The sequence below is a fragment of the Myiozetetes cayanensis genome, unplaced genomic scaffold (genome assembly GCF_022539395.1).
Source record: "Myiozetetes cayanensis isolate MyiCay16 unplaced genomic scaffold, myiCay2020 scf2-11, whole genome shotgun sequence".
In the NCBI taxonomy this organism is placed as follows: domain Eukaryota; kingdom Metazoa; phylum Chordata; class Aves; order Passeriformes; family Tyrannidae; genus Myiozetetes; species Myiozetetes cayanensis.
In genome coordinates, this window is record NW_026087411.1 from 18,006,002 (window position 1) to 18,024,681 (window position 18,680).

Consider the following 18,680-nt stretch of genomic DNA (forward strand, 5'->3'; position numbering starts at 1 on the left):
CCCTTCTAAGTCAATCAGGCTTACAATGCCATAGGGCATGATCTGAGGGCAGCCACATGCATGATGCCAGCATCTCCAGGCTCACAGAAGAGCCTCAGCTGATAGACATAAGCCTCTTCAGGTATTGGCATTAGCCTTGCAAGTCAGCACACCTAAGATCTGAAATGCAAGGACTGGCCGTGATCCGGAAGGTCAAACATCCCAACCCACTCTGGCAGTAAAAACAAAGCCAGTATGTTTGGAAAGCATTTTCAAACTTTATTTACAACTGTCACAGTGACAAAAATGTAGTTTGAAAAAAATGCTAGCTTCTCCCTGAGGCTCAAAAAAGAATTACAGAAATATAGAATGTATATCATACAACAGGAGGAGTTTTACTGGAGTGCTTTGTTCTTTAGATACGTTCAACAACAAATAGAAATATACACAATACTTTCAAAAAAAGGATGCAGACAGAAATATGCAAGTCTTTAGGGCAGACAGCAGGTCTGAAGTCCAAGGATTGCCATCTCACTGCTGCCCACATAGTAATATCTTTGATATACAGCTTTGACTTGGTGGTACAGATGGTAGAGACCAATAGAGAGTAACACTTAGAAATAAGACAACTGGCTGGTATGCAGGTGTACAAGCTCATTCCAGTAAGACAGCAAGACTAGAACAAGTGTTACAGATACAACAGCTGAATCCATCACTAGAGAAAATGGTATCACCACATCATGACCATTCAGTGATCAGCCATCCACCAAGATGGGCAGGGAGCGTGTATAACTGGGTCTGTGCGGCTGGACCAGAGACCAGCCACAGTGTAGGAACACTGAATTTCTCCTGCTTTGTGCTAACTCATCTCCAAACTCTGATCTGTCGAAAACAGTTACATAGAGCTGATAAATTATTGCCATTATGTTTAAAACACAAGCAAGACAAGACTAAAACAATCCTGCCAATATGATAAAAGCGGTTCCCAAACCCCACCAGCGTTTAACTACTCATGAGGTATTAAAAATACAAATACACACATGTCCAAATAGATTTTAAAAATGGAACGAGTTATAAGCAAAGGGGGGTGGCATTGGGATTGTTATGGAAGTTTGGTTAAGGCCTTGACATTTTTTTCCTCTTCCATGACCCCAGATTTGGTTTGGGTGGTAACTGTTCTCATCCTATCCCAAGACCACTGGCTCCAGAGCTGGTCCCCAAAGATGCAAGATCATCCCTTTCCAAGGAAGCAGCAGGTTACCCGGTCTGGCAGCAGACTGGCCTTCTCCTCAAATGGAGACAATGACTTCTCCTCGAGGCAGGATATGGTGATGGACACAACTACAGACTTCACAAGGCAGTCTGCACTTCATTAAACAACCATGAATGTTCCACCCTTGCTAAGAAGCAGAAATGCATCTTGTCTCAGGACACCCAGACTAATCTTCTCCCAAAAGACCCCACTGGTGATCCACACTAGATCTGATGTTTCGTCTTTGGATGATCTCCAGGTCTGGCGGCCCCACAACACACCCCACTACCAGCCTGTCCTGCACTGAGGAGGCCCTGCAGTGCAAAGCCAGAGAAGATCCCCCCCAATCCCACCCCAACCCTCACAAGTCCATTGACCAGCATGTTTAAGAGACATGAAACCCTACAACCTCAAGGACACCAAGGTAAGGAGGCAGAAACCTCCACCCTTGGCCTTTGGGTGTCATATGACATGAGACCAACCACAGCAGCCTCAGCAAATAGGAGAGAAAAATCTGAGGTGTTCAAACCTACATGAGCTCTTGCTGCAGACAGAAGCACCTTTAGCATCACCTCACGCTATCCACCTGCAAGATAAACTAGGGCATCGCAGGAGAGATGACAAGCAGCAGCCTAACATTATCCTGCAAATACAGCTGTTCAGCATGTAAGAGTCTAAAGGCAAACAGGGGGAGAAAATAGCTTTGGGAAAAGTGGCTGGAAAACAGGCTCAACAGCGAGAGCAAGAAACCAAACTACTCCTATGGACGCTCACCTTACCCTAGGAGGTGCCGAACCGGGGAGAGCTACAGACCCCTTGTCACTAGAGCATTTAGCCATGCTTCGCTATGGACACCCTTCCACCCCCCAGCACACAAAATGGAAGCTGTAAGAAAGGCAAATCTGAGATATTACAGCTCTGTTCTCATGCTTTTAGCCAGAGGCAGCTCCCAGCCAAACGCTGCCATCACCAACTTTCCTCCCCCTCCCCGAGCTCCCCCCTCCAGCAGTCCTCGCGTGGTCACCCTCTGCCATGTGCTTGGAATTTCACTGCTGCCTCCGCCTCGGAAAAATACAGATAATGATCTTGAGAACAGCAAACATTTCTCTGCGTTACTTCCTTCCTTCCTCAGGAGGTCTGGTGACACCGAGGGCTTCAGTTCTCGATACAGAGAATACAAAAAAAATAAGATCTCGCAGGTGCAAAATTGAACTTGTCTTTTTTTAAAAAGACTTTCAAAAAACTGTGGCTCTTCCTTCAGAAGGGTGCAGTCCCTTGCCTTTCCTCAGATGCCATTTATTGCTCCTTGTTGTCCTTCTTTGCGTCTTCACAGTTTTCTTCCTCCTCTTCCTCGTCCTCCTCCTGCACGAGGAACTCTTCAGGCGGCCATCTCAGCTCACCGCTCTCCACGTCACCCTCCGTCGGCTCCACCACAATCGAGGGCAGGCGGTCCTTCAGCTTACAGTAACGATCGAAGTCCGAGGGATCAGGGAAGATCTGAAAGAGCCAAGGAACAGCCTGTGAGAGGGGCTGCATTCACAGTCTTAGCCAAAACCCAACTCAAGACACTCAGGTCCTCAGGGCAGATTAGTCTGGACACAGAGTCAACCACCGAGCGATGGGAATAACTCTTGCACTTATAAATAACCTTTTTGAGTCTCCAAGTAATGGAAATGAGCAGTGCCCAAGAGGCTTCCAAAGCACCCGCTTGCTTGGATAGCGCTCAGCAAATAGATGTCTGCCCTTTTGGATGTTTATCCAAATGCCCCACTCCCCCAGCCCTGCTTTTGCATTAATGCTCTCGAGTTTGCACACTGAGCTATCTTGATCAGAGAATCTGAGATCTCATTTCCTGCTGCTGGTCAAGCTCCACATGAGAACAGGCTTGCTCTCCAGGCTCTGCTGCTAGAAAGGAAGAGGAACATGGCAACCCAGGGCTAGAGTGGTCCAGACCCTTGCAGTGAGTGCCTGCATCTGGTATTGCTCCAGGGCCACAGTTCCAATCTGAAACAGAAGCTCAGCTGCATTTTAGAGATAATTTTGGCAGTATTCTGTATGCTACAGCTACCATACATCAACAGTGAAACTCAGCAGGAAGATACACTCTTTGTATGGAAGGGATGGCTACTGGACGGTATTTCCTCAGGAAAGAGGTACCTGTGACATAGCCAGCAGTCATGTACCGTATTTCTGATGCAAGGAATAGGAGGACTCCCTTATCTCCAGCCTCTCAAGGTGCACAGACCACTACCTTATCCATCCCCTCCCATCTGCAGCTTGCCATATGGATGCACAAGTTCATGCACTGCAGCAGCACCAAGGTCCATATTTGCTGGTAGTGCCAGTGGGATGCACACTTTGATCCCACTAGGAACTGAGACAAAACATGGGTACAGGAAAGACTGTTGGTGCAGTGTTAACAGAAGCTTTGCATGACTAGATTGCAAGGTGAACAGAAAAGGTTGTTACTTATAGGTAACTTACTAGGGGAACAGCTACAAACCCCAGCTCTTCCAGAAGGGAACTGCTGGGTGACAAAAGCCACTTGCCACATCAGATCTCCTCAGAGGTAACCAGAGGATTAAACAATTACCACCTGTTATGTCAAACAATTTTATCAGTGTCCATTTCACATTACAGTTGCATTTAAACACCCCAAAGAAGATAATGACAAAATGCATTTTCCCCTTGAGGTTGCATATGGTGTGAGAAGTCAGGTGGCTGTACTTTTCTTTGAACACCCTCTGCATTCAAGAGAGTCACAAGAGTATCTTTGCAGGGAGCAGCACTGCCAGCCTCAGCCTCAGCTTGAGAGCGAGATCTGCTTTGATCTTTGTGGTTGCAGTTACAAAAGCAAGCTCCCCATCCAGCAGCCCTGAGCATTAACCATGAAGCATCATCCTCCTTGTGCCAATCACGTGGGTATCCACCACCTTGGGATGCCCTAGCCACAAAAAACCAAATAACATCCTATCAACTCATTCTTCAACTTAGCAAGTATTAACTACACCCTCGCATCCTTGGCAATAATCAGCTTCTGCTATACAGCCTCATTTCTCCCTTGCACGGAAAGCTTTGTGGCAACCAGACTGCCAACCTGAGACAGCCATCAGGCTGCTACTTAATGCAAAGTCAGGAGAGGTAACAGAAGGTAAGGAATGAATCAGGGCTGTTTGCACACCTTCATCTGGCCCCGGGGACAGCGGTGCAGAAGTCCAGCTCCCACTGCAGCACCCACCACCCACATGCTCTTCAGGTGCACAGGAGCAGGTGAGGTCCTCAAACATGGTCACATCAACCTGGGCACTGCAGCGTGAGCTGCTTGTTATTAGTCACTCCTGGCACAAGTGAGACTGTAGCTGTTCCTTGGAACTTTGTGGCTTCTGCTTGGCCAAACAAAGGCAGTTTCAGGCACATGGTGCATTACTGGAAGTACGGGCAGTGGCTCTTAAGCATCAACTCATTATCTAAACTCAGGATAGGAAAAAAGTACCCTTGACATTACACTGTTTAGAAGGTTGCAATGGAAAAAAAGTGTGGTTCAAGAGGTTACATAAGCTGATAATATCATGAAAATAGCCTCCTATGCAAGAAAAATAGCAGTATAAGAATTAAACTAACCTTTGGCTGCTATTATTTTAAGCACATTAGGTCAAATTGGAGCAATTTCTTTGAAAATAGCCTGCCAGATTTTTTTTCCAGAAACTAAGTAGTAGTCATTTCCTTACAAACAAATATCTGCAAAATGTGGTGTGCAGCTTTTTTAATAAAAAAAACCTCCTAGCACAATCTTATCTCAAACAGCTGCAGGACAGGCCGAACCCAAGAAGGTCAGGATTTTTTCCACTAAGTCATGCTTTTTAATCGTTGAGGCAGCATGAAGGGAGATGTTGCAACTGCCCTTTGAAGGGGTGTGGACAGTCAGTGGAAAAAGTACAGAAAGGCAGATTTCCTTCAATGTGACAGCCAGGGCAACAGCAGGCCAAGAACAGGGACCTGAGAGAAAAAGGGCTACAGATTAAGACTAATTATACATCTGGGAAAGATGGGTGGAAAAATTACCCCAACCGGCCTCCCCACTCTTTATAAAAAATGTAGGCAAGCATCAGCTCTCTCCTGTCCCACTCCAGTAGTGTCATGCTACATTTGTTGGTGCCATATGCCTAATCTGGTCCCACTCCAGATTTAGACAATGGAAAGAAAAAGCTTCCCAAATTTGCAGCAAGGTCCATGCTGGGAATACAGCAGCTCAGCTCTGACCTGGAAGCTCTGCCCTCTCTGGCACAGGAGCCAGGACAGCAAAACCTGCCTTCAAGCCTTTCTAGTCACACTACTCAGCTCAGCTGTGTGGGAGGAAGACTCTGCACCTCCCCACCACTTAAAGAGCAAAACAGACACGGGTTAGCTTCTCCCTCTCATTCATCACCTTGCACACAGCTGAGGCAGATGCCTTCCCTTGGCTGACCTGGTCACTTGGTGGGGGGGGACAAGTGACAACCACCAACTGGTTGTGATGGCTGTCTAAAATCAAATTTAGCAGCAATTCAAAGGTGCTTTCCTCCCCTTCACTTCCATAATACTGCATGAGGGGCTGAACCGCTTCTGTAGAGCCCCCTCCCTCTGTAGATGAGGCCCAACTCCTGGCTGCGTGGGAGAGACCCATCCAGCACCTCTAGAGCCCACAGAGGACATGTATGTTGCTTCTTACCCCACTCAACAAAGCTTCTCACTAACAGCAAGACTGGTTTTCACAGGCCCCTCCAGATTATGTTTGGGGAACTGCTCTCCTCATGAGCCAATCCAGATCACATACAAGTTGACCAAGCTCCTGCCTTGCAGCTAGAAAGGGCAGGAAAAAGCAGAACTTGAAACAAAACTTGAAATGATTTTAGGAAGATCATGTTTGCCTCTGTTTCAGATGATCTAGCTCTACTCTCCTTGAATGAAGTCTTGGCAACAAGAATGGAAAGTTTCCATTGCCCTGGGGAGGCTCAAACCCTCTCTCAGCATTCACAGGGATGGAGAAACACCAAAAGCAGGAGAGATGTCAGACAATTAGGAGGATTAGCTCAGCACTACCATAATCCAAGTGACACTTGTAAATTCAAAACAACTTCCACATGTGTACTCCATACCAACACCCATAGTTAAAATGCTTGTCTCCCCTCCCATGGGACTCAAAACTATTTAAATTGTATTACAGGGACAGTAAGGCAATGAAATCTTTCCAAATTAAGTTACTGTTTTGGGGTAAAGCTTTGCTTCGTTGCAGCAGAACTATACAAGACTGAAAAGTCCGTACTGGCAGACATACCACTTCAGGTACAGCATACACCCCGATGTACACATCACTCATTCTCCCAGTACTACAAAGCTAAATTTTGTGCCTCTTCAGCAGTATCCAGCCAATATTCCAAATCCCAAACCATTATTTACAGTTTTTAAACAAAACTTGACTGCCATTGAGAAGTATGGCAAACTCATTTCAGGAAATATTTAAGCCATCTCTCAGTGCCCTCTGTGGAGGACTTTTCCAGCTACAATACATACATTTACTCACACAGTAGTCATGACTCGAAACCAAGCTCCATCAAGTGTTCACACAGGAGCCCGTGACTCAGGCTGATGAAACATAACTCCTCAACCACAGACATATTGCCCTATCTTGGGGGACGATGTCAAGGAAACTTCATACATCTAACAATTTTCCAACAAAGTAACAAGGTATCAAAGTAGGGAGGAAAAAACACGCACTGAGGTGTTCCGATTAGCTGCGGTCTTCAGGTCGGGTTTCAGTGGAACACTTCTGCGCACAGCATAGCTGCAAACATGATTAGTTTTGGATCTGTTTATCCCATATCCTGCTTCTGTCTTCATTCAAGGTCCCAGACCCTGGAATAAGCACTGACTCAGCCTGCCAGTCTTGTCTAGTAACCACGCTTGCTATCACCACCTTTTTGCAGCCCAGTCTCAAGACCTTCCCAGCAGCAAGCACTTAGCTGTGATGCAGGACTTCCCCTGCACAAATCAAAGCTGCACAGACATGAAGCACCTCACAAGAAAACCAGACAACTACAGAGGAAGTTCAATTTCCACTGAGCCATCAGCCCTTGGGTCAGCAATGCATTGGTCCCCCACCTTAAATGGAAGGATTCAGGGACCCAGCAGAGACAGTTCAAGACCCTCAGCACTGACCACCACAGCTCCCTGGGAAAGTAGGTGCTCCCCAGTGCTGGTGAAGAGGTGTTGCACTCACCAAAAATGATTTCCATGACACCATGGAAATACCATGCCATAGACCCTGGATGGAGTGTTAAGCCTATTTACCCAGATTCAGCCACTCTGACGTGATTCACAGCTAGCTGTGGCTGTGATTAACCCAGACAGATCCCGGCATGATGCGATCATGACTTAAAGAGCTCAAGCTCCCCATGACAACCAAACCCCAGCTGATGGCATCAGGCAGGCTCAGCCTCCGCAGGCCAATTTCCTAAAAGGGAGCCTAAAGTCCCCCAGGACCAGCGAGTCAGCCAGACAGCCAGTCTGCAGTGAAGTAGCACACTCAACTCAGGACACTGAATTTGCTCAAAACACACACTTCGGGCATTAACGTGTTTTCAGTTGTTCTCAGACCCCGCTCCACTTCCAAGAAGCAAGGCAGGATTCAAGTCAAGGCACTGTTTTGACAACAGCTCCATGAAATGATTAATTCAGCCTCGGTTTCAGTGGCATTGTTCGTGCTGCTGCGAGACGGCAGCAGAGGACAAGCCGGCAGAGTGCTGATGAGGCTCTTCAAAGAATGGGTATTTCTAGGGGCTGGAAAACAGCAAACGGTACATTAGCTCTGGCTGGCAGCAAAAAAGGCCCGGCTCGCTGGAGACTGCCAGGCAGGAAGTGCATGAAGCCCTCCATAGGCACATCTGTTTGTAGCAGGGGCATCTTGAGCCATCAGCTGCATTTCAATGAGTTTTTTGTTTAGTAAGTCCCTTGGGAATTATGGGACATCTATTAAAGATCCAGAAATAGCTCCTCACTGCAGGCACAAGACCCAGCATGACATCATCTCTTCAGTCACATCTTCTGTTTTGTCTATGCTGCCCTGTTCTGAGACTCATGCCCCAAATTCACCATTCACTTCCGCTCCATCCCTTGAAATCTGTTGGCTCACCCATCTTCAGGGGGGGCTCAGAGAGCAGCTGTCACAAATACAGTAATAAGAACTGTCTTACACAGGAAGATTTTGAAATAGCACATAAGCTTACAAGCATTTTGTGTATTAACTGGAAAAAAGACAATCCTACACTGAGAAAGCATGTTTTGCAAATGAAACTGCACAAATTACTCAGACCTGTGCAGGCAACTCAACTAACACTGGTATTACTTCTTCAGTCTGACTTTTCATACCATTGCTTAAAGAGCAGTAATGGCCAGCCCAGCAAAAGCCAGGAAGCTTCACCAGTGAGGGGAGTGCACACCTTCAGCTGATGTCTAGGACTGACAGACAGTCCAGGGCATGAGCAGAGGCATGAGGGTGAAGGAAGCAGAAGGAAAAAGTCAACAACACAAGTTCCCTTCATAACCAGCAAGACAGACAGGAGCCCTGAAGTTCAGTGAACTCCACAGGACAGATGAATCAGATTACTGAAGTTTATACTAGAGCTTGTTTCCTCAGTTTACTTCTAAGTAAAGGCAAAAATACTACGAAACAGTACTCTTAGTATAACAAGTCTGTCTGCAGCAGATACTGATGTGCTTTACAGTTCTAGCAAAGCTGCTGTACCACCTCCTCTGGTCCAGACAGTTTCATGTCTGCCTATGGCAGAAGCAGCTCACAGTCTCACAGCATCCTACAGACCAGCTCCCAGGCAGTCTCTGCTCCACAGAGCCTGAAGGGGGGCATTTTGAACCTCACTTTGAGGTCATCTCTGTAGTAAAATAAATACAAGTTCTACTAAAGGAACAGGAGAAATTTTTGAAGCTAAAAGCTTGCCTCTCCTTTTTCTGGCTACACTTTTCTATTTTTTTGCCTCTTATAGCCAGTCAAGGGCTGTTACACTGACACTGCAGATAAGTGGAGGAAGATGTTGCAGCTTAGAACAACAAGCCTCAGTGTAGCAGCAGTCATGCTCCATTAGCCCTGTCTGGTTTTAAGTTATTGCACTATAGCCCCTCAGACTAGCATACAATTTTCCATGTACCAAACTCTCAGCATCAGCAAGACGAGGCACTACGTGCCAAAGTCTGAGGCAGAACAAAGAGTCCATGGTGCTATTTACATCAGATTTGCCCTTGCTGTTCTCACTTGAGCTTTCAACCCTTTAAGGATGCTTTCAACTTACCTTGACTTACACTGTGACATTCTCAGCCTAGCAGCCAGAGAAGGAAGGCTGGATCCTGCTCTTCAATCCTCTTTACACAAACCTGATTTAGAGGCAGACCTCATACACAGCCCACACATCCCTAGTGCCATAAAGACATTCCATTTCAACACCTCAACTCCTGGTGCCATCAGTTTGTTTCACATCAAGGTGAAGTTGCCAGCTCTTGCAGGCATTTGATAAAAGTTACCTGTGACTAGACCACTAAAGAGAAGAGATCTAGGATGCAAGAACCCTGCATAGATATGAGTCGTCAGCGTTTATGACTCATGCACCTTCCAGTTCAGATGATCCACTCAAAACCAAACAGGCCTGTCCCCTAGTTGGCCCAAACACTCTTATCAAGGTCATTAGCACTTGGGGAAAAATCTTGCTGAAACAATCATGAGAACAAGCAGGGCACCTAGATCCTGCCTCTCACTGGAAATTTGGATAGGTAAATAGAGGCCTTGGACAAGACTGGGTTAAGCCTCTTCAAAAGGTGACCCATAAAGATGGACTAACATCCCACAGAGGTAAGTTTGATTGCTTCAGGTTTAACAGCCTCTCTCATTCCTCTGCATTCCCACTGCAAAAGAGGAAAGAGGCCGCTTGCTTCCCACTAACTCAAGCACTGAAGCACAGCACAGCTATTAACCAAACATCTTGCACTATCCAGAGCCAGAATTCTGACTAAAAAAAAGCAATGCATCCCCTTTTTCTCCACACAGCTTTGCCTTCTGCTGGAGGCCTCAGCCATGGCCCAAAGTTCAGTTGATTTCATGCTTCAGTGCACTGCTGCTGCCTTGTAGCTCATTTTTCAGACATAAATATGCAAACATACAGCAGCACACCTCATTTGGATGCACACTTAGAGCAACTGCCTCTGTGCAGGTTGTGTAACATCTGCAAAGGATGAACCCCGCATCTGGATCTGCTGGTAAGAGTCACCCAATGCACAGACCAGGTGCAGGTCATATGGAAGCATTCAGCATCTGTGTTAGATCTTATCAACAAGTTTCCTAGAAGTGTAGGAGACCATGGAAGTAGTAGGCTAAGATGCATAACTTGCACTTTGATTAACTATAAGCTAGGAAAGGAAAGGCATATTGAGACTTGAGTGATTTGAAGACCATCTCTTCACCCCAGCCACTGATCTAGAGGCTAATAGCTAACTACATTGTTCAGAACTTTTAGAATGAATGCAGCTCGTGCCTTCAGGTATTGGTATCTCCAGCGACATTTCAAGGCTCATTTAGGCTGTCTCTGGCCTTACTGTAATCTTACAGAGGACTGTTAACCCTCTCAAATGGACATGTCAGTCAGGAAAACCAAGAAATAGATCAAACAGAAGTAGATGCTGTATAAACAGCATCCTCCTACTATCAGCAGGTCAATTGTATGCCATCTTACGAAGATCTCAGGAGTCCTCTCAGCCCAGTGAATGGTGTGAATCCTTCTTTAACCACTCTCCCTGTCTCCCAGAGACCCCAGAATGCTGAATGAGTTGGGGCTCAATCACTTCAAAAACAACCAAGTCCTCTGCCAACCCGCTCTGATACCGAGTTATATTTTAGACAACCATCTACTGCCAAGCAAACATTCCAGTCCGTTGACTAGTTCTCACTACAGCAAGACCTGCTATTAGGTCAGGCTATAGAGAGGTACATTAGACCAAATTTACAGTCCAGCCCAGGCAATTCCACACGGGATTAATGCCTCAGCAGTCAGCAAAGCACTTACCTGATACGACAGCCCATCCTTGCGGGGGCTTAGCCCGATCTCATCCATAGCTGGGGTGTTCATCATCACTTCAGTCATTTCAGCGGATCTCAGATAATCAGAGCTAGAAACAAAAGACAAGCATTCCAGTGATCTGAGGGGCTCCGGGAGGGCTGAGCAAGGTTCAAGCGGCATCGGGAAAGCGAAGCGAGCAGCAGAGGCTGTAGGCAGTCTATTTCTGGTCCCTTCCTTCCTGCCCCCCCTTGGAAGGCAGCGGAAAAAGCTCAGTACCTCGTAAGCTGGAGCTGTATCCAACGCCCTGGGAGCACCTCCCTGACTCTCCCCACAGGAGCCCAGCTCAAGCACACCCGGGGAGGCTCCAGCGGCAGCGCTTCGCTTTTAACTCCGCTTCCTCCAGCTCTGCACCCCCGAGGGGGGGAAAGTAAAGAACCACAGTAAAGTGCAAGCGCTGTGGGTTTCGGTTTTTTGTTTTTAATTTTTTTTTTCTACTGTTCGTGTCGGTGTTCTTTAGCTCCCGCTGACTTATTTTACAACCTCGGGGACTTCCACACCAGCGGAGAGCGCGGCGCCAGTTCCAGCCCGGCTTTTACAGCCTCGATGGCGCTTCCAGTGCGAGAAAGTGAAGTGAACTCCCACAGTTCGCAGTTCCCCTATTGCGGCTCATCCCGCTATCGCCCGGCGTGTGCGCGGCCGCCACCGGCCTCCTTCTCTCCGCTTTCCCTAAATCCCGCCCCGGGGCCCCACGCTGCATCGCCTCCTCCCGCGGCGGGGAGGGCAGGGGAACGGCCGAAGCCCGGCAGACAGGCAGCGGCTTCGCTTCAAGAGCCCCCCGGCCACAGCAGCGGAGTCGTCATCCCCCCGCCCGCCCCTCACGGGAAGTGCCCACTCACCAGGGCAGGGGGCACAGCACAGACATGAAGTCCCGGCGGAGGCAGCCCCGGGCGCGGGGTGGCGGGAGGGGCACCCAGGCACGGCACGGGCGCTGCAGGACAGGGCGGGACGATGCGCGGCGCTCCCGGGACCGACGGGCCGCTCCCACAAACTCGGCCGCCGCCGCCGCTCTGAGCCCAGCGCCCGCCGCCGCCACGCCTTAAATGGCCCTGGGGGGCGTGGCCCGGGAACAGGCCCCGCCCACCGCCTGACGTCAACTTTTTCATGAATGGCTTCGGCGCGCGCCGCCTGGGGGGGGAGGTGTGGGTGTGTGCGCGTGCCCCTGTCCCGCTGTCCCCGTGCCTTGGTGTCCCCGTGTCCCGCTGTCCCCTGGGGGTGGCGGTGGCGGTGGAGATCCCGGTCCGGTGAGGAGAGGCGCGTTCCCGCTGTTTCAGCCTGGACCGAGGTGCGGTGCGGCCCCCACCATCAGCACCGGCACCACCCCGAGCATCACCCGCGCCGGGCCCAGGCCCTGGTCTGTGTCTCACGGAGGGGGTTCCAAATCCACCCCATTCATGGTGGTGATGGCGGGGGACCGAGGGCACAGCCAGAGCCCTCCAGAGCGGCAGCGGCCGCCCAGCCCCGGCCCTGCGTGCACCTTCCGTGCCCCACACCTCCAGCTGGAGTAAAGGGAGCGAGCAGCTTCACGAGGCCGAGCTATATTTAGCAAAACAATGTGAATCAATGACTGGAAGGCGCAGGAGGAGAGGGAGGCAAATCCGTTTGCTGCCAGGGAAGCGCAAAAGCACCGCGGGCAGCTGTAGGTGAAGCACATTTCCTGCCTTCCCCTCCCAACATGAAACTTCTGGAAGTCAGAGTCCGTCTTTGGGTCCCAGAACCCAAGCCCTGCTTGAGCCCTGACTGTGTGTATCGATCTACTGCTGGTGCTCATGCAGCCTCCTGAGAAATGGGCTGTACCCCAAGGCAGATGCCTGCAGGGCAAGGCCTTTGGACACAGAATGGGCCAGGCCCTCCAAGGCTGCTGAGAGATGCTCAGGGCTTTTGGGGACAGTTCTACCCTCTGTTTGTTTTCCCAGTGAACAGTATCTTGCCACACACTGACAGGTGAAGTTTAGTGCAGGGACTATTTGCATTCCACCTGTTGCTCCATGCTGCTGCTCAGACTTTGCCAACAAAGTGGATAGCCAAGCACACAAATGCTTCTCTTGTTTCCTTCACATGCAGAACGTACAGCTGCTGCTGCGCTTCATACACATGTCTGTACATGGGCATGCACACACTATTTGCCCCATTATTTAAGTGCTAAAAAGCACAATTTCAGTGTTTCTGAAGGGAAGCTTTGCCTTCAGCTCCGCTCAGCCACCCCCCAGACTGTATAGATGTGTACATACATACGTGCATGTGTTTCCTCAGACCGGATAATTTAATCTCCTTAAATTCATATTATATAATGCAAGCGTATGTGGGTGTTTCACATGAGGCTTCAGCAAGCTGCTGCTTTGTGCCAGATTAAAATGAATCACAAGGAGTTGACTGAGGCCCTGCAGATGTGTGGAAATTCAGGTGGGTGTGAGTGAGCTCCCTGCAAAGGGTCACCAGTAACCTTCCACAAGGTTAAGGGGAGGGAGGCAGCAGGGTGGACTTGGTGCATACAGTCCTTTTGCTTGCCTTGAGCCTCCTGATAATGAGATTTGGAGTCAGGGAGAGGAGTAAGAAAACAGTCAAGTTTCCTAAATTCTGGGGAAGCAGCTTCCCTATGTTTTGCTTGCCTGTCCGCAGGGACCACATCTCCCTGCCACGTCCCCTGGGACACATAAACTCACATTTACTGTCTTTGCTGATTTTTGCACTAAGAGAACACAAAGACTTGACTTATAAAAGATTTATTTGAAGCTGGAGAGTATAAGGCAGTGCCTGGTGGTACTGGGGCTAGGAGACTGCTCTGGGAGAAGGAGAGAGACAGGGCTCTGCTTCAGGCAGGTCTCTTAAAGTTAACTTTGCAACCTGCCCCAAATGCCTTCAGCTCCCACCATGTCCAGATGAAATGTAGGACGTGGATGGGGCCATAGCTCAATTCCCTGGGGTGTTTCATGAGAAGCTAGCCTGCCTGTCTCCCTCAGACATACACACACCTGCTGTGCATTTTCTGGTGTCGACTGTACAAAATAAAAGCCAATGAAAAACCCCCATGCCCCAAATCTGTCTTGCACCAGGCACACTGAGTTGTCTCTCCAAATACCTTCCTACACTCATCAAAGCTCGAGGTTCAAGGATTTTTCCCCCCTTGAGAAACTCATTCCTTTAAATACCTAATTTTTGATACATCTGAACCCCTGAAGGAGACCAAGGAACAGCAGCAGGGCTCACTTTCCCATCCATCCATCCTCCATGGCTCCTGCAGCCACAAGCTTTTTCCTGAGAAAAAGCAGCTCAGATCAACCCCTTGGCCTGTGTCCTCTGGACACCTGCCTTGCCATCCCAGCTGGCATAGACAGATAGTTTCGAGTTTCTACCTAGATAACAGCCTTTTAGGGGGTGTTTGGGGGGACAACATCGAACAAAAATCCCTGGGTGTCTGTGTGCTGAGTACACAGAATACTTCCCAGCAACTTGGTGAGAACATCGGCCCTGGCCCTGGCCAATTCCCATCGGGAGGCCTGGGGATCGGTGCTTTTATTGCTCACTTTGGCTCTAAGCCACTGTGAGATTTATTTGTGTGATTAACCATAAGCACGTTAATAGTCCTTTTGAAAGCAAAGGCACACCTCCTGTGATTTCCATCAGCCGCGCTTGGCTGCTTCGCTGGATCAAGGGTGGCTCAATCCCCCCATCCTGGCCGGTGTAATGTTTAGTGGGTGAGGTGCGTGCCGGGAACACTGCACCTTTGGCTGTCCCTTGAGGGAAGTCTCGCTGAAGGTGTTCAGATAAGCCAGGGATGGGAGGTGTTCTTCATGCAGGGCAGTTGTACTATATACTGTGCCTCCTTCTGCTTTACTTGCCCCAGCCAGTACAGAGGGGCTACAGAGGCAGAGCAGGAGGGGCTGTTGTACCCACCTGCAGCTTCCACCTTGCTAAGAACAAGCTTTCCCTTGTAGGTAAGCCTTTATTTCAATGTCTGGGCTTAAAGTGAGGGAGCCCCATTAACCCTTGATCTGCTGAGCTGCTACCTTAGAAATCCACATGTTTAAGCAATCAGTTTTCATTACACCCCAGATCCTAAAATACCAAGTCCTCACTCCTCTCAGGGGGCAAGGCAAGAGGAGTTTTCTGCCATCTGTGGCCCCACAACCATGGAGCAGTACCTGGGAGCAGAGAATAAAATGAGATCAGCTCAAAGTATTTAATTGCAAATGAGAACGAACCCCTATGCTGTTTCCCTGCTCCCGTGATGGGAGCAAAATACAAGCACTTCAAATTGCCATTTTTTTTCCTTTTGTTTTCAGTGAGTTCTAGTAAATGAATCTCAGCCTGCCTTGATTTTAACTTCTTTTCTCATCTCAAGTGCTCACCAGATCCCTGCTTCAGTGCTGTCTGTTTTTGCATTAAACACTCGGGACTACCCAGTTACCTGAGGGCAGGAGAGGCAGCACTCGGGCTCTCAGCTGGGGTCAACTGCTTTCCAGGGCGCTGAGCTGATTGAAACCAGATGAGCCCTCATGCCTTTTTTATTACCTTCAGTTAATTTTATAACTCTCTATAATATTTTGTTTTTCAGGACAGTATAAACTAACAGAGGACAAACAAGTGGTGGCAGCCATTCACCCGCACGTTATGAATCAGCAGCAATCTAGCAGGAGCAGCATGGTGGTGAAGGACAGAGCATCGCTATCCCCACTGAAGACACTTGTGCGTAAGCAGAGCAAAGGAGAAACAAAACTACTGGGCAGCCATCTCCCCTTATTTTTCCCTAACCTGCTTGTAATTTAAGAGTTTTCTTTGCATTTACCTCCAATATAACGCACTACTCATCCGGATTTAGATCTAATGGCCGCACGGCTGACCGCATGATAGCCAGCCAGGCTGGCATCCCAGCCCCTCTGCAGCCATGCACGCTGCCACCTCCCTTTTCCAAGGGGGTAAGTGAGGCTGCACGAGGCGACGTGACCAGCACAGGGTCACTCTTAGGGTCACCTCCATTCGGGAGCAGAGCTCGCTGGTTCTTGTCTCCCAGCCAGCGTTGCGAATCCTACGGGGAAAGTTTCCTAGTGAAAAAATAAACTCTTCCCACTTGGAATTTAAAAACAAAACCATGGAAACATTTCTCTCCATCATAATGTTTTGCAAAAAGTTATTTTAACAAATTTAAATTTGGGGTTTGATTTGACCGTCCAGTGCCCTTTTAAATAGTTGAATCCAGGCCATCGCCGCAACCATGTTAGAGCCAGGCCTCGAGCTCTGGCTCGCCTGACATCCCACCAGCACCTGAGACATTAAAGCCCCCCCTCCTTAGCTGAGAGGTGGCCAGCCTCTCCTAGGTACCTGCACACACTGGAGTGGTTGTGCAGCGTGCAGTAGCTTGGTTTGCTCCCCCGTGTTTCATGACCCCCCTGCAAATAGTTTGCATGCTCAGGGATGCTACAGACAGGTTGAAACCACTGCCACCTGCAGCCTGCCACCTTGGTGACACTGCCAGAGAATGTCCCATGTGCCTCTGCCCAGGAAAATCTTCCCAAGAGACAGTGACTACAGCTCAGACAAACTCTGGGCTGTCCCTATATGGCCCCACCTGTGCATGACCTGGCACAAACCCTCTCCTCTCCGTGCTTGTAGTGCATGGTCTATTTATTTCCTTAGGAAAAAATAGGCTCTCACAGTGTCATTCTTTCCAGCCACTTTCTACATCGCATCACATTTCTCAGTGACTTTCAGATGGTGATTGAGAAGAAAAGGCCAGTCAATGTGCCTGTGTTCATCTTGCCCTGTGTGCCTGGTTGTGAGCGGGGTTGGGAAGCAGAGACGAAAAATGGGGCTTGTACCCTGTTTTGAAAAGCAAGAAGAATAGTTACAGCTGTCAGGTCAGGGTGGAGGGGTTTGATCTTAGGGACCTGGATGGGCTACCAAGGGGCTGGGAATTGAATCTGCTTTGGTTTGCAAGGTTGCCGCTGGTTTTATTTTACACTGACCCCCAGGAAGGAAGGGGCTGTGGTGGAGCTGAGTCTGCAGCCCCCTGGTAAGGCTGGCTTGGGGTGGCTCAACAGGTTTCCATCCAGCTCTGCAGACTCAATTCAGCAAAGCCCTTAATATTGTCCTGATAATTGAGTTTGTGTTTAAGGAGTTTTCTGAATAGGAGCCCTTCCTTTCATGGTGACAGGTGCTGTAGGTAACAAATAGGAGAGCGGAGGGGCCAGTGATAGAGAGGAGGAAAGGACAGAGGACATTTTAGGTTTCTGTCTCAAGAAACCTAAAATATGATGACCCTTGTTTCTCCTCTTTTCTTCTCCTTTGCCAGACATAGCACACTCGTGAACCCCATGTCCATCCTGGCCAGTGTTTCACCCAGTGCCTGGTCCTTGTTTCACCCAACCCTGCCTGGGACATGTGCCCGCATAGCCTGCAGACTTTGCAGGTACATCTGTCACTCAGGGCTGTCTCCATGGCTCTTCACTGGCCCATCCTCTCTTGCCCACTGCTCCCACCAGAGGGGCAGAGTTTCAGAGCCGTTTTGCAATAAGGTAAAGTCCCCAAAGCAGCAGAGAATTGGCCTCAAAACCCCAGAGAAGGGGGTTTGATGGAATGCCCCCATGGCTTAGGTGTCTCACCAGCACCTCCTTCAGGTTCCTTCAAAAGGAGGCGTCCTCTTCATTCATCTGCTGAATCCTGACGGCACTCGCATGAGATCTACTCTGAAACAGCCTGGATGAGCAGCAGAGCCCCCTGTTCAGGGTAGGAGAATGTGTCCTTGCTGGACTGCTCTGGAGTTGTACTGATGACCCAGCATCCACAAGGAAGCCAGCAGGAGATGCGAGCTCTCAGTGCGGCTCCAGATCATGCCAATACAAAAGGACACGTTAAGAACAAAGAGTGTCTGGGTTAATATTTATATTCTGTCAAGGGAACAGAAATGTCTTTTGGCTGGAATCAGTGTATGGAAGATATTTTCATTTAAAAAATTGAATCCTTTACTGAATCACTGCATTTCCCCTTTTCATTATGCTAGAGTTTTATTTATTAACAGGTTGTTTTGGTTTTTTTTAACAGAGGTTTTTTTTTTTTTTAACTGTGGTATTTATTTCCCTTTTTTAATCTGTTAGTCAGGTGAGTAGTTCCCTGAGAAGAGTTGACCCTAGAGGGAACACCAGCCCTTCCCAGTTTCTGGCAGGTCCCTTGCAAGCATCAGGTAGACAGTGGGACCCTGAAAAACACAAGGGAGAGTCTCCTGTCTAAGAGGGAATGAGGAAGCATGTAAATCCAAGCATGAAGAAGGCACCAAAACACAGGAGCTGACTGGGGGAATTTAT

General features: G+C 48.8%; 1 protein-coding gene across 1 annotated transcript; it reads right to left on the reverse strand.

Annotated features, from left to right (window-relative positions):
• Positions 1 to 237: 237 nt before the first annotated feature.
• On the reverse strand, positions 238 to 12,388 carry LBH (LBH regulator of WNT signaling pathway). The gene is made up of 3 exons (XM_050316183.1): positions 12,222 to 12,388; positions 11,332 to 11,434; positions 238 to 2,728 (listed from the first exon to the last, which is right to left on the reverse strand). Exons 1-3 carry the CDS (start codon positions 12,245 to 12,247, stop codon positions 2,528 to 2,530), a joined length of 330 nt encoding a protein of 109 aa, XP_050172140.1. The 5' UTR covers positions 12,248 to 12,388; the 3' UTR covers positions 238 to 2,527.
• Positions 12,389 to 18,680: the final 6,292 nt, after the last annotated feature.

Bases quoted from the DNA above. Each gene is read 5' to 3' on its own strand.
- LBH (XM_050316183.1), bottom strand. From the start codon at position 12,247: ATGTCTGTGCTGTGCCCCCTGCCCTG. The intron at 11,435-12,221 runs GTGAGTGGGCAC...TTTTGTTTCTAG, and splicing joins GTGCTGTGCCCCCTGCCCTG to CTCTGATTATCTGAGATCCG. The intron at 2,729-11,331 runs GTAAGTGCTTTG...TGGCTCTTTCAG, and splicing joins AGGATGGGCTGTCGTATCAG to ATCTTCCCTGATCCCTCGGA.